This window comes from Melopsittacus undulatus, chromosome 11 (assembly GCF_012275295.1).
Source record: "Melopsittacus undulatus isolate bMelUnd1 chromosome 11, bMelUnd1.mat.Z, whole genome shotgun sequence".
Taxonomy (NCBI): Eukaryota; Metazoa; Chordata; class Aves; order Psittaciformes; family Psittaculidae; genus Melopsittacus; species Melopsittacus undulatus.
Window position 1 is genome coordinate 6,082,563 of NC_047537.1, and position 23,848 is coordinate 6,106,410.

At 51.3% G+C, this 23,848-nt stretch overlaps 1 protein-coding gene across 1 annotated transcript; it reads left to right on the forward strand.

Annotated features, from left to right (window-relative positions):
• The first annotated feature begins 1,385 nt into the window (after positions 1 to 1,385).
• Positions 1,386 to 17,838, forward strand: URM1 (ubiquitin related modifier 1). Its single transcript, XM_034067934.1, has 5 exons — positions 1,386 to 1,474; positions 4,024 to 4,094; positions 15,776 to 15,857; positions 16,843 to 16,891; positions 17,585 to 17,838. The coding sequence occupies exons 1-5, from the start codon at positions 1,440 to 1,442 to the stop codon at positions 17,651 to 17,653; spliced, it is 306 nt and encodes a 101-aa protein (XP_033923825.1). The 5' UTR covers positions 1,386 to 1,439; the 3' UTR covers positions 17,654 to 17,838.
• Positions 17,839 to 23,848: the final 6,010 nt, after the last annotated feature.

Below are 23,848 nucleotides of genomic sequence, written 5' to 3' on the forward strand. Positions count from 1 at the left end.
GAGATGGGACTCGCTCCTTTCCCAAGCACAGGATGTCCATAAGAACATCCCCTACATTGCATGTGCTTGCTGACTATTTCCAGGGCAATTGCTAACAGTAACCAGCTTGAATGAGCCAGACTGGTATTTATGATTACTGTTTTCCTTTTACATTTCTTTTTTTTTTGGTTTTTTTTTTCAGTACTAGCACTAAATCTGTAATATTTTGTTGCATTTCTGTAACTCAGGAATTGAGATTCCTTTTATGAGCCAGGTCTCCTATTATTTGGCCTCATAAACGATACCTGGAAGCAAGAAGAATAGCTCATATAAAACCATAACTGCAAACACTGATCTGGAGCCCACATTACCAGATCCTCTGTATAGAGTGCTGCAGTCATTTCTGAAGTAAGGTTTCGGTCTGAGCCTTCTTTCCTCAGCCAGTTTCCAGCACCACCAGTTCCATATCCTCCAAGATCCTCAAAACCTGCCTTTGGGATTTAGAGACGTTTCAAATCCAGCTGGAATTCTGTGGATGAAGACCACGGTCAACAGCCTCACGTCACCCCGGCAGCGATGGCAGCATTCATCTGTGCTGGGGACCGGCCTTTCCTGGGGCCCAGCCTGCAGAATGATCTCCTCTGAGAACAAAAGGCCATTACAAACACCACCACCTTCTGCTCTCAGGGTTAGTTGTACTCTGACCCCCGTTAGCATAAACCAAGAGCAATCTGTCTGTGGAAATTTACGTCCCTTACACATAACGCACCGGGTGTATGCTGTATATATCACATAGCTACGTGCCCATGTGCAGACAGAAGTGTATATGCTAACGCACAGAGGGAGGGCTCAGGGGTGCAGCCCAGCACAGCTCCATGCTGAGGGGGGCCAAGAGCACCATCACAGCCCCAGCTGTCACTGCCATGGCTGCATGGCGCCCGGGTCCACGCTTCCCCCTCTGGGGACAGGAGGGGAAACCAAACAGGGAACAGATGTGAGCCGTGCTGCTTAACGCCAAGCAGGACACGCCATCTCCATGGCGGTGACAGGGCCACACATTTAAATGAGGCTGGGTTTGTGCAGCCTTTGTGCAGCTCTGCCCCATCGCTGGCAGTGCTCAAGGCCAGGTTGGACACAGGGGCTTGGAGCAGCTGCTCCAGTGGAAGGGGTCCCTGCCCGTGGATGAGCTTTAAGGTCCCTTCAACCCAAACCCAGAGAGACCACCGTGAGGCCGCATCTCAGCGGGCACGGGCAGCCCTTCCAGCAGCGCTAGAGAGGAGCCTGAGCCTGCCCTGACCCCGCTGCGGACTCCCCTCAGGCCAGCCGCCATCGCGCTCCCCGGTACAACCCATTAGGCCCCACGCTCCCCCCGACAGCCGTTGCCAGGCAACGCGGCGCGGCCGGAAGCCGGCGTGGTGCTTCCGGCGCGGCCCGCGCGCGCCGTCCCCGCCGCTGCCAAGATGGCGGCGCCCGTGTCGCTGCAGGTGGAGTTCGGGTGAGCGCGGGCGGCGGCGGCGGGGCCTGGGGAGGCAGCGGGGACCGGGGACCCAACGGGGACCGGGGAGGGGGGGGCTGCAACGGGCCCGTTTGTGAGGCGGAGCGGGTGTGCAGTGCGGCCTGTGCGGCCGCCACCAGCCTGTCCGGGCCCGCGGGTGGCGGTGCGGCCGCTGCCGGGGAGCCGGGCCGGGGCACGGGCTGCGCCGCGGCGGTTTCCCTGCCCTATGGCTCTGAAGGGAGGCGGCGACACGGCCTCGCCTGCGGCTGTGAGCGTCTTGTACCAGCGCTTTCCTTTCTCCCCTTCCAACTTTCTGCTTTCTTTAATAATTAAAACGATTTATTAAAACCTTCCACTCGTTTTTCGGCTATTCTTCCTCTGTATTTCTCTGTGTCTGGGTACGTGTGTGCTCGCTTCGTGTCTCAGGTTATTTCAGGGCAAAACAGCCTTTGTAGCGTTTCGGGTTTCAGGTCTTGGCTGCCGTAGGATCCGCCTTGCTCCCCAGCGCTGGCGCTGGGAAGTTCAAGTGTTTGCAGTGGAAGCCAGTGCATATTTGTGGCAATACTCGTGTTATTTTCGTTAAAGCCTCCTTTTAACAGCAGCTAAAAGGCTGCTCTTTATTCGCTTTTTCCCACCCTTTCACAACACAGAAACGCCATAACCCCTCAAATGCTCTTCTCCTTAAGAATCCTTTCCTCAGTCTTTCCCACTTCCAGCTGCAGGAGCTCTCCTAATTTTTCCCAGAAGAGTGAGATGCATTTTTGCTCCCTTTGGAAATGCATAAATGAGCTCTCTATGTAGGAATCGCAGCTGAGGTCCCCACGGCTCGCGCATTACAGAAGGACCTTATCTTGCAATCTACATTTCCCGCTGTAACAAAGCGTGACCTTGTTTTCGTGACATCAAAAAATGTTTTTCATATAATCCTTGTCACTTGTCCCCTCGCATGAATCCCCCTCGTGCTCATAATCAACGCTTCAATTGCCACATAGCTATTTTTTGTGTGAGCTGGGGGAAGGACACCAACAGAGTGCTCTTTAGGAGACTCACTGCATATAAGTAATGCTGCCGAGGGCATAACAAGGCTTCCGTTGTGCTCTTCCATTGCAGAGCCAAGGAAACCTAGTGGGGCATTTTGAGATATTGGATTTAAAGGAGCTTTGGAACGTTTGGGTGTCTCTTTTATTGATAATTTGGTGGGGATTCTTTAGTTTAAATACTTCTCTATCTTGTGCTGCTTCCCAAGGGATGCAAGGCACCAATAAGTTTCCAGACAGTAACTTCCTAAGGTTACCTTTCTAAATTAATCAGTGTTTGAAGCTGGAAGAACGTTTTGCCACAATTATAAGCCTTTTGAAATCAGCTTGATCATTTTTCAACCTCAGTTGAGTATCAGATGAGTTGAGGATTTTGGGAGCTTCCTAATTGTTAAAGCTTTGGCCATCCTGCTCAGTCTAGAGTGAAGAGTTTGTTCTATCTGCTTCTATGTCCCGTATCTTAAAAGTAGCACTCATGTTTATTATCCGTGGCCTTACTCATATGATAAAGTTTTACAATCTAAGGCTGAGTTTGTGCTGTGGCCTCACAATATCAGGAAAACTAATTGATGTTTGTAAAGCCCCAAGTTTCAACAGTTGCTCTTTGGGCAGAAAAGGGATGTTTTGAGGAGCTCCTGAGCCTGTGAGTTGCAGTTCCAAACAATGAAGGATTTTGTTGGAACAGCCTAAAGGAGATGAGGTACCTGGTCCCAGTTTAAATCCCATTCTTTCGAGGTCCTCCTGTACTTCCAGCCCCTGCATGTTTTGCTCACCCCAGAGGCCATCAGTGAGTTATCTGAGGCTGATCCCTCGGTACATTCTGACTGTCAGACGAGGGATGTTCGTCAGGTTGTTCAGTGGAGGATTGTGTGTTTGTTTATTCATTTTCACTTATCATCGTTGTCATTTGCTTCTCCCACTCAAGTCCCTCCCGAGAGGGAATGTTCTGTAGCAAGCAGATCAAGAGGAGGTTGCCAGGGCTCAGGGATGCTGGCTCTGGTTGCTGCGTAACCTCCTGTGAGTCATTTCCTCTCTGTTCACAAGTGGAAATAGGGGATTATTTAGAAGGATGCTGCAGTTCTGTTAAAGGCCTCGAGGCTTGTGGCTATAAAAGGTGCTGGGGACGAGAGATGTGGGATGTCATGTGGTGGCTGTAATGCTGTTTGGGCTGCAGCAGTGCCGACAGCTGGAGGCGTTAGGCTGGATGCTGCGTGGCCATTTGTTAGCGCATTGAACTGGGAACCATCTTCCTGTTCTGCTGGGATGATGCCTGGCACCGTGGGGTTCTGGCCCTCAACAGAGCCTCCTGTGGGAGCTGGCGATGGGAGATGGCAACTTCCCCTATGAACGTGTGGTTTGCAAGAGGAGGAGAAAGACAAAGAGAATCCTGTGCTAAATATAGGCTGTGTCATTTGTTTTCTCCGTTTTGGCATCTATGTAAATCGCCTCTTTTGTACTGTCTTCCTTTTGACAATAAAGCAAAATCTCAGTGGTTCATTGTTTTTATTTCAGAGGTGGTGCAGAATTCATGTTCGATGGTGTCAAAAAGCATCAGGTGACTTTGCCCTGTCAACCAGAGCCTTGTGAGTATCAGAACCTGTTGGATAACTTGAAAGAATGACAACAAATTAAACAAAGCTGGTTTGTACGGCAGTTTCATGAGTTGGCAACAAGAACTGATGTATTTTAAAAGCACTTTCAGGCATGCTGTGGATCACATAGCTTGGCAGAAAACAGTCCTCAAAGTATATACCAAGCAGAAAGAGTCGGAGCATCTTTCCTCTCCTTAAGCACTTGTGTTTTGCCTTAAGACTTTTTCCTCTTTCCTCCTGGATAGACAACAGCTTCTGATTGCTTCCATCAACTCTACATTTGCCTTGCTTGAAAGCACCAATAACCTCTTCTCTCTGCTTTTTTTCTTGCCTATCCTGGGGTTTTCAAGAGAGATATAAGTGTGTGTGTGTGTGTATGTAGTGAATAGATACATGGGGGTGTGTATAGCAGTGTAACATAAATGCATTTCATCTACTAATTGAACTTACAAGTATATGTGCTTGTTCTATATTAACTATGCAGTTGAAAATGGCAAAGCTAACACTTGAATGTGATGCTGAACATCCTGTCTATAGCCTTCCCTTCAATAGAGAACAGGACTTGAGTGTCCCAGTGATAAACAGTCATCATTTCAGGTTTGCAATTTGGAGTATCAGTACTGAGAAGTGCTGTACTAGCTCTCTTGTTTCTCCTTATGCGTGTACATACTTCAGTTGGAACATAATTTTGCCTCAGGTATGCTTTGAATTCTCCCAGCTAGAGAGCAATGCTTTGTGCTATTTGAGAGTGGGATTATAAAGCAAAATAATGCAAAGCATTGGGGAATGTTAACAACTAATATCTCATGAATGGCTAATACTGTAATATATGTGCTGTGAACATTCAGGCTTGAAATCTTCTTGCCATGCCTGGAAGTAATTAGAGATCGGTAGAAGCGCTTTTGATGCTTGGACATAAGTATGTGTAATTCAGACATAATAGGAGCACTGGAATAGTGTGTTATCTTGTGGTTAAGACAGGGACTAGGGATCCAGAAACATGACCTGATACTGATTTGCTTTGTGAGTTTAGTCGTGTTGCTTAACTTTCCCCTGTTGCTAGTGAAGTAACAGTGCTCCTTTCATGTATCGCAAGAGAGTTCAGCGTGAAATTCCAGCACTGTTCAAGCACTTAAGATCCCAAAATGGAAAGTAGTAAAGAAATGCCAAAACACTCATTTAGTGGGTTTATAAACTTCAGGGCTAGAGCATAATTTTCTTCAATGTTCTGCAAATTTAAAATCCCCACTGATATGCATCAAGGCATTGGTGGAGTTCAGATCACAATCAGATCCTCAGAAAGATGGGGTTATTACTTGAGATGTTTATTTCTGCCAGGGGAAGAGGGGAATTAATATCAAAGCATGAATCTTCCAGCCCGATGGTTGTCAGTGGTGCAGTTGTATGTGGCCTAATCCATTCCCACTTGAAATTGAAAGACTTCTGCAGACTTCACTAGGAGCTGGGTTTATCTTAAAGGATAAATCTTTCCCTGAAGATCTGGCTCAGTCTCAGGGTTAGAACTCATGATTTGCAGTGGCTCATTCTAGGTTGATCTAACACATTATTGCTCCCAGCTTTTCAGGCTGCCTGTATCAGGAGCGGCAGCCTCCTGTTTTCATGTGCATTGAGTGACAGGGAGGTTTCATCTTTTGGGTTGAGTTGTGAAGCTTCTGCTACAGTGACGTTTACACCCAGTACAGGGGTGGTGTTGATGTCTGATATCTGGAGACACTCCTCGAAGTATTTCCAGATGGGAATTATGTTGTAGTGGTGAGGAGTCAGTAGAATCACATCAGAAACATGTGCATAAGGAATTTGGTAAATTCCTGCAATTTTACATTGTTCCTAATACCAGGTATTTTCCTCATTCACACTAAGAAAGATTAATTCACCTCTCTCTGGGTAAATAAAGATATATGTACTATGTTCCCTGCTGCCCTCGTGCAGCCAGAGTGACTATGGTTAGAGAAGTAAACCAGCTCAGTTACACATGGTGTATCCTGTTGCTTACCTTACCCCCTACATCCATCACTTAATACTCTGGGGAAAGAGCCGTAGTATGAGCAGTACTTGAAGACCTGTACTTCTAACCCCATTTTAACTGATTTCATTAGCCATCAGGCTTATTTTGGGCCATTTTGGCCTCTCTTACCTACACTTCTTCTCTTTCTAGGTTATTTTTGTCTTTGTCCTCTTTTTTGCAGAGCAGTTCCTTCTCTCTGGGACATTGGGCCCAGCTGTATTTTAATTGTTTAGGCATTTTTATAACTGTCCCAGAGGTGATGGGAGGTAGAAAATTATATGAGGAAATATTGACATGGATAAACCAAGCTGTGCTCCATAGCTGGCAAGGGCAATGTTCTCTGAGTGATAATAATGTTGGACAAATTCTTACGTGGTTGTTTTCTTTACTCCTGGTCACAGGCACTAGGTGGAAAGTAGGTGAGTTCCAGCTCCAGTTAACTTTTACAAGAAGATTTGGTTCTCTGTCCTTTTCTGAGGCGTGGAGATGGGCTCCTGGAGGGATTCGGAAAGGCAGGAGGAAGGAAGCTGCAAATGGGACAAGAACAAACCACAAGGGGTACAGCCGTGTGGTGGGACCTATTTTTATTATCCATGGGGCTTTTTGTATCCTATCCTAACACCAGGAAGAGAGCAGGTCTGTATTTCCAGAGCAGAGCTAGCTTAGCCTACATGGTGAGGTTTTGAAGTAGAAACTGACAGAGGTGTGATCCATGGCACTGGGAGACAGATTGACATGAACCATGCTTTGTGCTGGACGGTGTCATCTTTTAGAGTAGTTGCAGAAAGAAGGCCTCAAGTTAAACAAGAGTCTTGTCCCAAATTGCTGGCTATTTTGATGATCTCATTGATAAATTTGTTAGAGGATCTAAAGGCATTATGCCCTGTTGGTTTATTCTGCATAAAGACTGTGTGTGTGGGAGAAAGCTGAGGGAATAGTGGTATTTGTCACATGGAGAGAGGATTAAATTGGCAGGGAAATCAACTTTATTTGCAAGCATCTAAGAAGCTATTAGAGACAATGGAGCATAAAAGAGAGAAACCCTAAATTAAAAACTGAAAATGTATTTGGCAGCCTCATCCTGAAATAAGCCACAGTAATTTAAGCAAGTGCTCCAGTAATCAAATAGGTCATTGTATGACTGCTCTGCAAGCGATGCCGGAGCTCCTTCCTCCATCTCGCTGGGACACACAGTGGTGGATTTGTCTATGGCCAAGTGAGTTGCATGGAGGCTGTTGGAAGGGTAGGAAGTCCGTGGCATTGTTTAACCCTTGTAGCCAGTTCAGGTTTAGCTCAGCAGCATCATACTGATGAAGAGGGTTTACAAAACCTCTCTGCTGTGCTACCTGCTGGGTGCTGCATCCAGAGGTTGGGGCTGGTTGTAGAATCTCTGGCAGTTGTGCTGCTCAGCTGCTGATTGCAGGCCTTTGAATTCCAATAATTCCAGTGATGGGACTTGTGTTTTGGAGTGGCAGTGACCAGTTGCAGCAACGATCACTTGGACCTGGAGTAGTGCAGAATTCACTGTGTGTTTTGGCATTTACGAGTCTGGAAGGATACATTTTTAATCAGTGTCATTTGGTAATTGTTTGTGGTTTCTCTTTACCAAAACCCCGGGGAAAAGCCTGTTGCTAATATTTATCACTTTTTTTAAGAGGAAAAATTATCTGCCAAGTGCTGCTTACGTTAAATCACTGTAGAGAAAGTGTGGTCTGCTCCTCAAGAGCTTTGCTTTTCTGGGGGCCTTGTTCCACACAGCATGGAGGGAGTTGGGGGCATTCAGCTTCTCAGAGAAGAGCCTGGGGATCTCAGGAGATCAGACCTGTGTTACAGGCAGAGTGGCTTAAAACATACACCATGGCCTTGTGGTCAGAGTTGACTGGGTGCCGTGCCAAAACAAGGTGTAAAATCAAGAGAACTGGCTGGCATTACTTGTATGTAAATGCCCAGTGCTATTGGTAGGTAGTATGCTGCAGTTATTAATATTCTGGAATGCTTTTATTGCTCTGTTTATTATTCCTAACATTTTAGAACTTGCTCCAAAGAGAGAATAAAAACGTGTTTGGTGATGCAGCTTATTAGAATAATAACAAAAAAACATAGCCCTATGGAACTTCACGCAGTCGCATCTTTAACCACAGTGCATGGTGCTCACAGGTTTCAAAGGAGTCTGGGACTGTTCCTTGACTTGTGCATCTCTCTTAGGCAGAGTATATATATTTTTGGCAAGGAAAAGGCACTCAGGGGGATGCTCAGGGCTGATCAACCTCAGCTCTGGATCCTGGCTGCTCTTTCCAGTGAGCAGCCACGTTTGCACCACCAGAAGCCTGGTGGGATGCTGCTGTGGGCTGCCACCACCACTGTGATCGAGTGGTCCCTGCTGTGCTTGCAGTCATGGTGTGGGACTCGGCACTGGGTCCCTGTCCCAGCTTCTGTGCAAGGCAAGAGTCCTTCAGAGAGAACAGAGAAGCAGCCGTCTGCCCTCACCAGAGCAGTGCCAGCACTCACCCAGGAGGCCTTGGAGCCATGTTACCAGCTCGGCTCATCCCAACCCCTTGTGGAAAGAGCTTCCCAGGCATCCAAACCCCAGATCCCTGGGATAACAAAGCCTGGCTGTTCCACCCTCCTTCCCAGCCACTGTATTGCAGTGCGGACACCTAGCAGGATAACCTTTCTGCGCCGGCACACTCCCCCCTGCCCTGCTCTGCCTTTTCTCTCGGTGGGATTTGCTGTGCTGACAGCACTGTTCAGAGGGTGGCAGCGGAACAGGGCTGGGGAGGAGGATCCGGGCCCTTTAAACCGCTTAGCATGCGGTTCACACGGCTCCGGGCCAGCTGTTCCTTTCTCCTCCTGCCCTCACTCGCAGGAGTTGTTTGCTGAGCTCAGAGCTCCTGTGCAAAATTGCTTTTCAAAAGAGCCACTTTCTGCTTAATTAAACAATGAGCCGCCGTCCCTCTGCACATCTGTAAAGCTCCCTCTGCAGCCCCTTTATCCCACAAACTGCTCCATTCTTACCTCCATTCACTTGTAAATCTTACCCCCCTTCTCCTCCACCCTGATCATCTCACTGGCCCTTTCTTTTCCCCTTTCAAGTAAGACTGAGGGGGCTTGGAGTATCTGTGGGGGTGGCTGGGTTGGGTGGGCAGGAATCGGTTTAATGGTGCTTGCCCTATATGAAAGTCTAATAATAGCAAAGCAGAGCTGAGCCTGAAAGTGAGAGGTGAGGGTTGGACGCTGCACGATTTCTGTATGTAGAGCAATAAAATCACAGGAGTTCGTGAGCCGAGACATTGACTCATCCTGCAGCCAGAGGGGACACCAGCCACCCGGCAGGCTGCAAGGGGGGCAAAGGATTGACTGGAAGGCGCTTTCTGATCCAGCTGGCAATGCCAGGGAGAGCCCAGCCCAAGGGATTCCCTCGGCCAGGCTGCGTGTGGGGCAGTGCCAGGCTGCCAGGGAATCCCTCTGCACGCTGGCAGCAGCAGCCACCTGCCTCTGGGGTCTCGCATCAGCTCTGTTGTAGCAGGGAGAAGGTTTTCCTTTTCCACCCTCGCTGTGTGCACACAGGCACAAAACCCGGGAGCTGGGGATATAGGAGAGGAGGGAAATGTGAGTCCTGATGTGTTTTGGCAAAGCTCTGTGCCCATGGGTAGTAATGCAATCTCCGAATTGTCTTCCTGAGCAGCTCAGGAAAAAATTAACCAGCACTATTCAAGGTTAAACAGGATAAATGAATGGAAAAGTGATGAGGTGGGCTATCTCCTTTATCATTGGGAAGGACAGATTATAGCCAGGGTGACGCAATATCATCTAGCAAAGATTGATAGGGAGGAACGAAGAAATGGGAGTTTGGTGCATTAGCAGAAGATTTCTGACTGCAAAAACTATCTGACCGTGGCACAGTCTCCTTGGGGTTTGGTAGCAGGTCTACATTGCTCAAGCATCTTGAAATCAGAGTGGGAAAGGTTTGGGATGGTCTTTTGTTGGGAATTATTCTGCAGTGACAGAGGGAGAAAATCGCAGGACCTGTTAATGGGGTATTATTTGTAGGGTCTGCAATTCCCAATCTGGAATCTTTCCTTTGACAATTTGGAATGAGAGGCAAGACCCTGGGCCAGCAGTAGTGATCTGTGATCCTAATGAAAAGAGACAGTTTGGTGCAGTGGCATTTATTTGGGAGCCTGAAGTGACAATAGCGTTGGGTGTTACGGGATTAGATGCTCTGACTTTGGAAATGAGTAGGGATTAGGTTTACCCTGAGAATCAGCTCAGAGCTGCTTTTTCTGTCACAGGAGCTCATGGATCTGGAGGCTTGCTGCTGGCTGGCGAGTGGGATTGGAGATCCCTTGAGCTTGTGTTCTCCTACCAGTAACCTGTGGGGAGTGGAGGATCCCAAAGCAGCTCCTCTGTAGTTCATGAGTGTTGTGATTCAAACCTCAGGGCTGGGTAATGGCTGGGATCTGAGTCTTCACTGCTAACAGGAGAGGGCTGTGAAAGACCTCTGAGATCCCGTCCCCTTTTCTGGGCACAAGCAAACGAAGAGCAGCGTTGCTCTTATAGCTGAGAAGTGAGAGGAAGATGTCACAACACAGTTACAAATTAGAGAAGCCAAGACCTTGGTGTTGGTTTGGGGCTGGCAAGAACGGGTAAGAGCAATGATTGGGATTCTCTTACGTCTGGCTGTAGTTATCCCCTGATTTTTTTCCCTGGCACTTAAATCACTGCCCACTCCAGTGCATGGCAGGTTTGGCTTGTGCACTTGTCAGGGAAAATGGATGTTGCACTTGCTGCAGAATCTTGCCTCGCTGCTCGCTCTGTGTAGTAGCGAACCCATTTGCCTGTGACTCCATTTATATCAGCTATTCCAGGTCTTCTTCTGCAGTTTATGGCACACCATCATCTGCTTCAGCGAATGATTTGCATATCAGATGGGAGGCTGGAAGAGCCTGAAGGATCCCTTAGGTCAGGTTTTGTAACAAGCTCTTTTAGAGAGCAGATTCCTGGAGGATTCAATAGCAGAGGAGACGCGCACCTCGATGGGCAGCAGGTATTGGGAGCTGGTTCATCTGTTTTAAAACCGAGCTGCTTCAGGCCAGGAAAAGGAGCATACAAATTGTCTTTCCATACATTTCCATGCAGGCAGGGGGAATAATGGCAGAGGAGCTGCAGGGAAGGGGCTTTGTCATGGTTACAGGCCGGTGGCTGAGAATGTGGGTGGAGCGGCGCTCGTCCAGAGTTAGTGACCTCAGCAAATTGGAGCTCAGCCATGGTCAGTATGATAAATGATCTTATTCTGGGTCAAAGAAATGGTACCCCACAGGGAGCTATCCGCAAGGGAAAGCGCTGTGCTCTTGCAGCACTGACCCCTTAGTGACCAGTGCTGCATATATCTTGTTTATTACGGACCAGAAGGGAATTTTCCATGGTTCAGCCTTTATAGGGCTCCCCTATTTCACACTTCTGCAGCCAAGGCAAGAAGATGGGTGTAATTACCTCCTCTGGGTGCTCTTCGAGGCGCTGTGTGCTTTGTGCAGGTTTTTACGTGCATTTCAAGACAAGGGCCACGGAGGTGTTTGGTCACTGCATGTGTGAGTCTGTCAGTGACCTGTGCAGCTCCCTGGGAGCTCAGAGCCCATCCTTGCCAACTGGGGTAATGGTTGCACAAAATCCTCTCGTGTTTCTGCACATTTATCAGTTCAGTGTGAGATCCTTCTGGTGCAGCACCCAGCTTGGTGTTTCTTATTCAAGGTTTCCCTCTGCACACACCAAGTGTCCTCTTTGCTGATGAATCCGTCAGGCCTGGGAGCTTTTATTGAGCTAGGGGAGATCTATGGATTCCAGCCCTGGGTTTGAGGGTGCAGATGAACCCAGGCTCTTATTGCAGGCAGTGCTAAAATGGAGTCGTAGCTGTATTTCTCTTGCAGAGGAAGCTCAGCAGATTCTTCATCGAGGAGCACTTGGGGTAATGCAGAAGATCAGGCCTTGGAGGATAGGCAAGAGGACAGAGCAGACTGTGCCGTGCTGTCTGCCACAACCAGGAGTGGTTGTGATGCAGCTGGGCTGCAAATGAGCCGAGGCTGTTGGGTTTTGTATGCACGCTCGCTGCAGATCCTGCATCCTGCCCGCTTGCGTGACAAGCCAATGACTCCGTGGCACTGCAAGCACACACTTGGTTTCCCTGTTCCGCTGCCTGCTTTGCTCTATGTGTGTATCGTGGATTCGAGCTCCCATCTGTGTGCTTGAACTAAAGCAGTGTTCTCAAACGTTTGCTGGGTTTCTTTATTTTGGTTTCCTAAGGACCTTTAGGTTATTTTTCCTGGGAAGCTGCAGAGGTTTGAGGTGCTCTGAGCACAGGCAGCAGAAGCTGTCTCTGTATACAAGTAACACAGGGATTTCCTACCATGTGCTTCAGTCCCTCCTTTGCAGTTTGAGACTGTTTCAGCTTCCTTGGCTGGTTCTTGCCTCTCTGCTGATGCTGCCAGTGGTTAATGATAGAGTGGGTTTTTGGTGTGGATGTTTGTTTGCTGTGGATGAAACGGAGCAAGCTACCAAAAGGATTTCACTGAGACCACACTGCAGTGATAAAAACGTGGTGTTACTGTGATTTGCTGCCTTTGAGCTGGAGATGGGGGAGTGAAATGCTGTGTGTTGTCTCAGAGTGCACCTGAACCTCACTCCTGACCCAAAGAGCTGGCTGCTTTTGCAGCCGAATGGCAGTACATGTAGTACAACTGTGCTCCTGCAAACAGCCACTGCCTCTGTTTTGCGATGGGGACCAGATTCTAAGCAACACGAGTGTGAAATTGCCATGGTTTAACCTGTCAGTAGATGTGGTGCCTGAGCAGGTTGAGATTTAATTCCTCCCTTATATGTCGTTTGTGGAGGACCTGCTGGTTTGCACAGCAAATCCTCAACCCAGGGGGCTGGAAACCTGTTAGACCCATAGTGTAGTATCAGAAAGAAAATGTCTTAGGAATGCTATGTATGTCAACTGCAAGAGATAAGCAGTTGTGCTATAATTTACCTCTTATTATTTCCATCATGATATCGCAGAGAGTCCTGAGCTGTTGATCAGGACTGCTATTCGAGGCACTGAGCTGCAAGATGGCTTCTCCCCAGACCCCTTGCAATGGAAGTAATCTTGTTCCTTTTCAATATCTTCCTTGTGGGAGATGATTTTGGTGTGGCTCTGGTCATTTTTGATCCTTTATAATTGATTTGTTCTAGTTAGATTGGTGTATAGAACATAGAGACATGGAGGGGGGGTGGAATTCATTGCTGAGAAAGCAGCTGATGAAAGTATTATATCTAAAGGTTGGCTTTGGACAAGGGGGTCTTATTTTTTGTGGCTGTTTGGAGCGGGGAAGCTGCAGGCAGGCACAGGGGTATCGGGTCTTGGGTTCTTCAGTACGTGTGTAGGGAGGAATAAATGAATGTAGGCTCAGGTGGGGCTGAAATGAACATTTATTATGGAGGGAGTAGGGGTGAGTCTTGCAGCTCAGCCTCGAATAAATCAGTCCTCTCTCCATCCAGGCTGCTTCTAGGTGGCTGTCTTTTATCCAGCTGGTGCAGCGTGGTTCTGTTTAAATGATCTCTCCTGAAAGGTCCCAGAGGAAAGGGGCTGCTTATTCCCCGCGAGGAGAATGGTATCTGGCACAGCTCATTGTTGTGTGCCCTGCTGCAAGTGCATAAATATGAAACAGCTCGCGGGTGCTGCTGCGCTGGGGTCCCCTTTGTGCCCCCCTCCTTCTCCTGAGGGCTCCTCTCCCATCTTCCTCTCTGCCTTTCATTGCTTGGTGATGGAGAGCAGGAGCCACTTGGGTGTGAGATCCTGAGGGCTTTGCATTGCAGCAGTGGGGTTCAGGGGAAGGTGGGTATGGTTAACTGCTGTTCTGGTGGCTAGCTGACCACCGGGCTGTACATACACCTTCTGAGCAGCCCCAGTGCACGTCGCTAGGAAAGCAGCAGCAAATGGTCTGGTTTGTGCTCTTAACTCATTACAAGGGAGCTGTGGGTTGGCCCCAGGCAGGTGATCCAGCCTGACGGGCGGTTTTAAGGCACAAAGCAGGTCTTTTTGCCCTGATCGGAGTGATGGAGTGCTCAATGCAGTGCTCAGAGGCAGCGATACCTGTTGTGCTCCCAGCAGCCCTGCAGTGGTGTGCCAGGGGGAAAGCTGCCATCCAGAGACACCCATGCTCTGGCAAACAGGGAGGGGATGCAAAGGGAATCTCAGAGCATCCTCCTCCGCTTTACCTTGGGAAAAGAGGACCCCATCTGCTGCAGATGGACCCATCCCCATTGCCTGGTTGATGTGCACCCACCTACACCAGATTTATCCCTGGTGTGGCAGAAGTGGTGGGGTAACATTATCCAGAAGAAGCCCAGCTCTGCTCTGTAGCATCCATAATCCCATAGAATCTTGGGATAAGGCAAGGGCTGAGTCAAGCCACTACACACACATTTGATTTTGCTGGCTATGAAGCAAATACAGAAGGAATAGTACACAGAGCTTGAGTTTAGCTTAGAGAGCCATGTGTGGAAAGGCTCCCTGTGACTACATCAAGAAACACGTGAGGCAGACCTGGAAACCCATCCAGACATCCCTGCTCCTCCTGTGAGCAGGGCTCCAGCCCTCACTGGTGCATTTGTGCCTTCAAAAAGCTTCCTCACGCCTGGAAAACAAACAAAACTCTTTGGGGGCTTTCAAAGGGCTGTTTAAAGGAGCCCCGGGAGAATAACTGATTGTGGATTCAGAATGATGAAGTGGTTTGTGGAACAGTGAAATATAGAGGCAAATGCAGGAGAACTCCACATTGCAATTTGTCAGCATCTCTACACCCTGTAACGCATTATTCCCCCCCCAGCTCGTCACTTCTCACCTCTCCAATAGGAAATTAACTGATGCTATCACTAAAGAAATTGTTTTTGCCTCACAAAGTAAAATTGATACTATAAAAACCCGCCAGCAGTGTCTCCTCCTCCTTTTACATGAAGACAAATCCTTCCTGTCACCTACTGAAATGGAAAGATAAAGGCTGAGCTTTAATAAAGAACCTATAAGCACAAAGTATAGAGGGAGGGAGCACCATGGCAGCAGGTGGGATGCTGAGGAATGTTCCAAGTGTTCAGAATACAACTACTGTGGCAAGTGCTTGTGTGTGTGTTCAATGCACGGTTGTGGGCATCCTGTGCCCCAGAACTCATCTTGCCAAGGGTTCGTGCTGGTTTTGGTACCCATAGTGTCTGCCTTTACTCCTTTCAGGTTCTTAGGCTCATTTGTATGGACTTTAAACACACAGAGAGGTAACAATCAATGTGTTAGGTGATAATGCAACAAGGAGGATATGGGATGTGCCAGTCTCCTGCTGCACAGTGCTTCTGCATCCATTCTTTGTGGGGTGCATTTTCTGCTGCCAAACCATGGAGTTTGGGGCAGAGCCCTCAGCTCCTTCGAGGCAGAGCTGCCTGTTAGGTACTGCTAAAGGGGCAATCCCATTGAGTGGGCTCTTTGAGTGCAGGTTTGCAGCTATCCCCTTCCATCCTGCATGTTCCTCATCTCCTCTTTTGTGGATAAACAAGCACTTTGTTCTGGCATCAGCTCGGGGCTGTCAGCCAGTTTGTAAACTGCTGTCCTTTCTCCTTTCAGGGGATATCAGAAACCTGCTGCAGTGGATCAAAGAGAACCTGCTGAAAGAACGACCAGAATTATTTATGCAAGGGGAATCTGTGTAAGTACAGCTCTTCTGAATCCTCCTTGTGGTGTTCTGTTCATCTCCACTGGTTGGGATGCGTTTTCCCTGTTGGTTTGAAGCAGCAAGTTAATGGCAATGAAAAGAAGGGATTTGCTAAAGTGATGGTGGGAGGTGTCCTACACTGCACTGTTCCACAGAGACCCTCTTCTGCAGCCCTCAGCCCAGCTCTTTAAACCCTAAGTGTGAAACAGAGCCACATATACTTCCTCTCTGTTGTCACCTGGAGCAGCATAGTGCATGTATCCTCAATCCGGGAGTTCTAACAGGTCTGACCATTCCCTGCTGACATCACTGGCACTGAGGCAGTCACTCGGAGAAATGCCAACAAATATTCCTTCTGGGAAATGTATTTTTATTGTCAAAATGGGGCCGACCTCGTGGAGGGGTGAGGGGGGAAGAGGAAAAAGCCAAGAGAAATGGAGCAGAGTGAGCTGTGCTGCGGGGTGGCGCTGGGGCTGCTGAGCATTCCACATGGATCTGTGTGAGCTGAAGCGTGTGCCAGGTCCCCTGGTAACAGGAGAGACAACTGCAGGACACTGAAGATCAAAGAGGGGGGAATCCCTTTGCTCAGAATCGGGCTGAGAGTGGATCCCTGGGTGTTTAGTGCCTGTGGTAGGGGCACTGGGATGGCTTTTCCTGCCTTCACATCGAGCTCTCTGTGCTCGACTGGAGTGCGTGGGTTTTAATTACCTGGCTTTCCTACATCGAAGGGCAATGTAGTCATCTCGGAGCATCCTCAGGAATGGTGCATTTTGATTCAAATGAGCTTTGGGATTGCTCCTGCCTCCCCTTTATTTGATCTAGAAAGGGCACAGACTGTACCTGTTTCCACCTCCGTGCTTTTTCTCTTTGGCTTTGCAAGCAGTCAGCTTGTGATCTGTGCTCTAACATCCCTTGTTCTTAACGAGTTGTGTCGCTTTTTAGCAGCCCTGTATCCTAATTATTTCCCTCTGTTCTGCAGGAGGCCAGGAATTCTGGTGCTCATCAACGACGCAGACTGGGAGCTAATGGTCTGTACCCCTTCACTTTGACTTTCTTTGTGGAAAATCTTATCTGTTGTGTGGTTGATCTCAGAGAAGCTCTTTCTGATTTCTTGCCCCAAGCAAAGCATCTCCTATTTGAAGGGGAAGGGGCAGGCTGGGATCTCTTTCCCTGCATTGTGCTGGGGCTGTTCAGAAGCCTGGAGCCTTTCTCTGCCGTGCTGAGGCTCATCAGCCAGGCAGTGTTTCCTGAAGAGAGATCCCCCCCCCCCGTTTTCTCTGGCCTTTGGCTGCAGGCAGGTCTCCCCCATACATGGGGTAACAGCATAGTGGGTACCAGGCAGCTCCACAGCCCCAAGCAAGCCACCTTCACCAGGGCAAGGTGCAGTGAAGCCCTGGGGAGATCTCTGCTCAAACAGGCAACTGGTAAATATCTTCCCTCTTCAGCCCACTGTTGTGCTCAGACAACAAACAGCCACCAACCATTGTCCTGCCTCAGGCAACCACCACTTCTGTCAAAACCCTGGTCCAGGAAGCGGTGTGGGATAATGAACATCAGTTCCTCTGATCTCTCACCTTTGCTTCCCTTAGGATGAAAACATCAGCCTATCCCCTTCTGCTGTCCCTAATGCTCACCATTGCTTTACGAGCTGTTTTCTCTTTACAGCCAGGATTTGGAAATGCCGTTTCAACCATTTCTCATGTTTTTCCCTTGGCCTGCAGGGTGAGCTGGATTATAAACTCCAGGACCAGGATACTGTGCATTTCATCTCAACACTGCATGGTGGGTGAACTCCTGGAAGAACAAGAGGATGCAAATCCAAATCCCTGAGCAAAAAATACCCCAAACAAAAACCTAAACCCAAAACGTGTCTTGAACTGCTTGTGCCCGATCTCTGCATCTTCCCACTGCCTTCATTCATTACTAGACATCAAATAAAGCCCTGCCAGCACGCGGCCTGCTCTCCATCACAACAGCATCCGTCTTTTGGTCCTCATTTCACCTCTCCTGACTGCACTTCAAGGTACCCTAAAGAGCAGAGAGCACCTGCAGCATGTGGGACTTTGGTTTTCCATGGTGGGAGGAAGAAGGGTGCTGAACCTCGAGTAGGATAACGTGTCTTTGCAGGCAGTGAGGTGTGCTGGGGGATTGTACCTGCTCTGGGGCAGGGCTGGGGTGCCTCTGCCTTGGTGCTGGGAACTGGGGTTCTTTTAACACAATACCTGGTACAGTTTGTGCATCGGCCACAGGAAGGGCAGTGAAATACAAGGAGACAAAAGGTTACTAGTTTATCTGTGAGGTAGCAGACATTACAGCTCCAGAGCCCTCTGTAGTGACTTTCCACTCGTAGTATTTATTTAGGGGAAATAGGAGTAAAACAGGCTTTTTTTAGGGTGTTTTTCTTATGCCTTAAACCTCTTTCATACCTGAGCTGATGCAGAGTGAAGTCCTAACCCAGGAACAATATCAATCTATAACCATTTGGTTAGAGGGGAAACAAACCCATCCCTGGCCTGAGACAGCACAGTGATAAGGGCAGCAAATTATCTTCCTGTCACTGTGATGGACAGAATTGATCAGCGTGCGCTGTGCTCTGGGCAGGCTGCTGCAGCCTGGCTGGGGAGGGACTGGGGCTGGAGATGCCAGACCCTGAAAGAAAGTCAGTGGCTTTTAACCCTTTCCATCAGTGGAGGGGAAGGCTTCTTACTGCATGATCCAAGGAAGTCCTGTGAGCGGGTGTGCATGGCTCTGCCTGGGCACGGATGCTGTTGGCTTCCAGAAGTTTCCTTGGGCAGCCGGGAGGCCACGGTGAGAGCAGAGGGAAGGGGCACCAACAGGGCTGTGCTGTGCGAGCTTCTGTTGGTGTCCAGCCAGGGTTATCCTTCCTGTGCTGCCCTTACCCTGCTCACCGACCTCTCAATGGTCCCAGCAGCGGCAATCCCAGGGCTGCCGTAAGCTCAGCCAGCACATCCCAGAGCTGATGGGTACCATGCACTGCTCACCCCGGCCTCCATCCCCAGGAGCTGCGGAGGAGGAGGAGGGTAGCAGTGAGCAGTGCAGTGCTTGGGCAGCTTGGCCTGAGACCCCAAGTGCTCCATGCAAGGAGCCCTTCCCACCCTGCCTGACGCAGGAATTACTGTGCCGAAGGAATGCCGTAGAGTGAGTCCCTGTCTGCCTCCTCCGGTGACTCCTCTCTCACGTTTACCCCACTGTACCCTAATAACAGCACCCAGGATGCTGCTGCATCTGAGAAGCCCTAACTTCAAACCCGCTGCTGGTGACAAACCGAGATTCAGCCTTTTCCAAATCCAACCACAGCGACTTGAGTCCAGCTTGTGCCGCTTGTAAATGACACGCACAGGCCAAAGGCTCTTCTCTGTTCCGAGTTCTCGGCCCTCAGCTTTGCTGGGCCGGGGCAGTAGAGGGGAGATTCCAAGTCATGGAAGGAGCTGGCTGAAAAACAACGAACCTGCGTGGAGCACGGCTTGAATCGACTGAAACCCAAGCGGGTAAAGGGAGGTTCATCTCCAGTGCTGCAGCCGGCCCTGGCTCTACACCGCGGTTTGCCTTAGGCTGAGCTTCTCCATCCTTTTCCCCCCAGCTGTTTGCTCACGACAGGATCAGTTCCATCCTTGGGGGTGTTATTCCTCTTGCCGGTGCAGGTAGACCCAGATGGCTTAGCTCCTGCTGTAGTAAAAGCTGCCAATCACTGCTATAAAAAAATAGCTAGAAATGGGAAGATGAGGGATGCCGGGGAGGAGGGGAGAGTGGCACAGCAGAACCCTGTAACACAAACCCCAAAAAGTTTCTGAAATAAAATAAATCAAAGCCTTTTTAAGCCATTCTCTGTCTCCAGCTTTGTCCTAGATAGGCTCTTGGTGAAATTTCGCTCGGATCTTGTAATGCTTCCCTCCTCCTCCCGGGTTTCCTTGGCAGCCCCGGCCGAGGCGCTTGGCTTGCAGAGCCAGAAAGCCTCTCTATGGAAAGCCTTCCTCTCTGGAAAGCCTTCTCTTCATTGAAAGCCTCTTCTCCATCGCCGGGGCCGCCGCAGCCTCTTGGCTTCGCTCCGGCCCTGTCCCCTCTCAGCCTGGCCGCTCAGTGCGGCCCCGTCCCCGCGTCCCTCGGCCGGGGGAGCCGGGCCTGGGCCGCTCTCCGCCGGTACCCGGGCTGCGGGGACGGGTCCCTGCTCGGCGGAGACCGGAGCGGCCTCCGTGTGCCCGGGGTGAGCCAGGGCTGCGTCGGCAGCAGCAGGAGGAGGATGAGGATGATGATGATCAGGGTGTCCCGGTGCAGAGGGGTCCCCGCCGCGCCCCAAGGGCCGAAATACGTTGAATAAAATGAAACCGCGATTTCAAAACGATGGATAAATAAATCGCAGGAGGAAAACCGGGGCTGGAGCCGCAGGGCCGGGCCCCGCGCTCGGCTCCGGCCCCTCGGTCCCTGCCCGGTCCCGGTGAGGACCCGGCCGGTATTTGACGCAGTCGGATTCCCCCACGCCACCGGTGTTTCATTTCCTTGAAACCCTCGCTAAGGCTTCCCCGGGCTTGCAGATACCGGTTACCTTGCCGTGCCCGAGCCCGGGGGGCTCCGTCCTTTCTCCGCCGCCCCAACGCATCCTCCCGGAGCCCGGCCGGTGGAGTCGGAACCTCTGCTACAGATGTCCAGACACAATTCTTGGTTCGTACGGCTCCATCGCACAAGAATTGCGTTTGGACAATCAGGAGCGGAGATTCCCATCCCGGGCTCGCGGGATCTTCCAAAGGGGATTCCGGCTGGAGCCTGGAAAACAAGGACACACGGGCACCGAGCCGGCCGCCCGCCGTCGCCCGCAGCATCACCCCGGTCCCCCTCTTCTCTGGTGGCCCCCGGCTCCGCGGAGCCGCTGCTCCGGCCTCAACAAGTTTGTAGCGCAGCCTCAGCGCTTCGCATCCCGGTTTCGATTTGATGGCACCGCGAGGGGTTTAATTTATCAACTCGTTTGTTACCCCTCCGGAAAAGAAATAGTGAAAAAAAAAAACCAACAAAACCGCCTTAATAAATAATAATAATAAAAGAAAATAAAAGAAAAAATCAAAGGGGAAAAAATAATCAAAAGGGAAAGAAAGAGGAAAAAAGGGAAAAGGAAGAAAAGCAGAGAACGAAAGCAGCGGGCAGAGCCGCCGGGCAGCCCCGGGGCGCGGGGCTCGGGGCCGCGCTGGCCGCCGCTCGGTGCCTGGGGCTCGGCGGGACGATGCGGGCACAGCCCCCGGCTCGGCGCTGCGGAGAATTAACCGATTCCAAGCGGATCGTCCTCAAAATTCGGGCACTTTGGAAAATCGCCGGAATTTGTAAATGCCCGGCTGGGGGGGGGAGGGAATTGATAATAATAATAATAATTACAAAATCAAAGGAAAAAGAAGAAAAATCCAGGCTTGTCCCCCAGCCCCTTCTCACCAACCGGCTCCCACGAAGTTGGGAGCAGATCCCCCCTCTCCAGCCAGGGAAAATCCCAGCCCGCTGCCGGCGCTCCCCCCCCCTCCCGTCGCTGCCGGCGGCCGCTCCGCTGCGCCGCGGGGCCGGGCCGTGGCCGGTGCCCCCCGGGGGAGCCGTGGGGGCCGGGGCCGGGCGAGCGGCGGCTCCGCTGCTGCCCGAAGCGCCCGGCGGGGCTCCGAGTTTCCACGGGGCGCGGAAGGTGCGGGGCGGAGCGGGCGGTCCCCGGCGGTGGGGCCGCGGCTGCACCTGCCGCCGGCTGCCCGGGCCCCGAGAGCCGCCCCGGAGCTGCCCCTCTTCCTCCACGCCGTATCCAGCCGGGAGGGTCCCGAATCCGCCCGGGAGGGATGCGCACACCGGGGCTCTGCGGGCTGCGCCGGGGCCGGGCAGGGCTTTTAGTTGAACGGCACAACAATAAATGTGTTGCAGAGCCGGCGAGAAAAGAATGGGGATGACCTTCAATTGGTACTGGATTTGAATAACACCACGGGGTGATAAATGCCCATTGTGTTTTAGGAGTAATGAATCTCCACTGTCTCTATAGCACAGAAACAGCAGCTGCAACCTGGAGCCAGCCATCTCTTAAAGACACAGCTCCCAAACCCCACAGCCCGGCCCGGCTCGGCCCGGAGCCCCCGCATCCTCCCGGGGCCGCTGCTCGGGTGCGCGGGGGGCGCCAGGCCCCGTGGGGGGTCGGGGTTGGCTCCACTCGGGGTCCATGGGGTCCCCCCCTGAGGGATGGGGATGGGGTCCCCTCAAACCCCCCCTGGTTCTCCATTGGGGATGCCGGTGCTGCTGCGGCGGGGGTGGCCGTGGGGTGTCCCCCGTGGGGTAGGGGTTCACCTACACCCCCCTTCGGCAGGGAAAGTGCCGGGGATAAACAACGCTCATTGTCTTCCCCCAGTGATGATAACGGACCCGCGGGGCTGGCAGCTGCGGGCTCCGGCCGGGGGAGCGGGGGCATCGCCTGGGGCTCCCCGGCCCAGGACCCCCAGCCCCGGCCTGCCGCTGGCCCCTGCCTTCACCCCAGCGCTGTCACTGGGGTCCCTGAGCAGAAGCGGGAGCCCGGGGGGTTATAGGGGCTGCAGGGGGGTCTCCATGTCCCTCCTCACACAGGGCCTGGACGAGTGCGGGGTGGGATCGATGGTGCTGGGGGAGAAGCCCCCGAAGCTGCAGGGATGCTCAGAGCTGCGGGGTGACCCCAGCCCTGTCCCTGCCCTCAGCAGTGCCTGGGCAGGGGACACCAGGGAGGGTGCCAGCCCCTGGTGAGCAGAGACCAGCGGGGCAGGGGGGCTGCGAGCGGGGGCTGCGCATCCCCGGCCATGGGAGGCTTTGCCCTGGCTGCAGAGGCTCGAAGGGGTCCCCAGCCCTGACCACGGCACCTTCCTCTGCAGGGCTCCCGCACCTCCCCACCGGTGCTGGCAGCGATGGACCTGCTTCCTAAGTGTGGAAAGCAACGGAAAGGCAGCATCAAACAGAGAGAGAAGAGCAGCAGCAGCAGCGATGAAGGCCCCTGCGTGGGGCCGCAGCACGGCCGGGGCCTTCATGTCTTTTAGGGGAGCAGGGACCATCAGAGGGACCGCTCCACTTGGCATTGTTTTAATCCTGGACCTGCCTTTTAACTGCCTTTAATGCCTAAAGCTCCCCCTTCTCCTCTTTATATTTTGGAAGTCTCTTTCCCAAATCTCGGCCGAGTTAATGAAGTTATGTGATCCCATAAATGTGAATTGTCCAAACTTCTCCTCTCCTGCTTCCACACCCCCCCCTTCTTCTTCGTCTTCTCTTTTCTATCTCTCTCCTCCTTGCTGCTTTCTGCTCCACTTGTAATAAAGAAAATATCTTGGCTGGTCTTAGCCAGTTGCTTGGCAACCTCCATAGAAAAAAAGAGAACAGAATGTAACCAATCCCGAGACAACCGAAAGATTTTGGTGACATGTGACCCCTCGGAAAAGGGCAGCCTTAAACTGTCCCTTCTGTCCTTTGCTCCTGACCATTAGGGTCCCTCTTCCCCCCCCTCCGCAGCTCCTTACACCAATAAATATGGATTAGTGAAATACTTTTTCCCACACTGATGAAAAGCCAGGATTGATCTTTCCACCTCCTTTATCCCCCAACCTGACAAGTTTCTAAACAAAATTAAGAGGGAAGAGGCGAAAGGAGCCATCCCGGCTTGAGCGGATGGATCCTGCCCTCCATAGGGATAGGGGGGGGGTCCCCACCAGGGCGCTGGCGCCGGGGATGCCCCTTGCACAGCATCAGTGGGTTAGGAACTGAAATGGAGTTTTATGACCCAAAAAAAAGGGGGGGAAATGAAGCTGTGGCCCAGCCCTGCGTGTCCTGGGGGACCCATCCTGCAAACTGCACTTTGTCCTGTTAAAAAAGGAGAGAAAACACAGAAAAAAAGCCACAGTATGATGTCATTGGCTTCCTGGAGCATCGCGATGGAGCCCCTCCACCTGCTGCTGGAGCAGAGCTGGGGCCCGAGCTCCAGCACTGTGGTCATCCTCATACAGTGG

Excerpts from the sequence above, each read along its gene's own strand:
- URM1 (XM_034067934.1), top strand. The coding sequence starts at position 1,440 with ATGGCGGCGCCCGTGTCGCTGCAGGTGGAGTTCGG. Across the intron at positions 15,858-16,842 it reads TTTATGCAAGGGGAATCTGT|GAGGCCAGGAATTCTGGTGC; the intron begins GTAAGTACAGCT and ends TCTGTTCTGCAG. Across the intron at positions 16,892-17,584 it reads ACGCAGACTGGGAGCTAATG|GGTGAGCTGGATTATAAACT; the intron begins GTCTGTACCCCT and ends CTTGGCCTGCAG.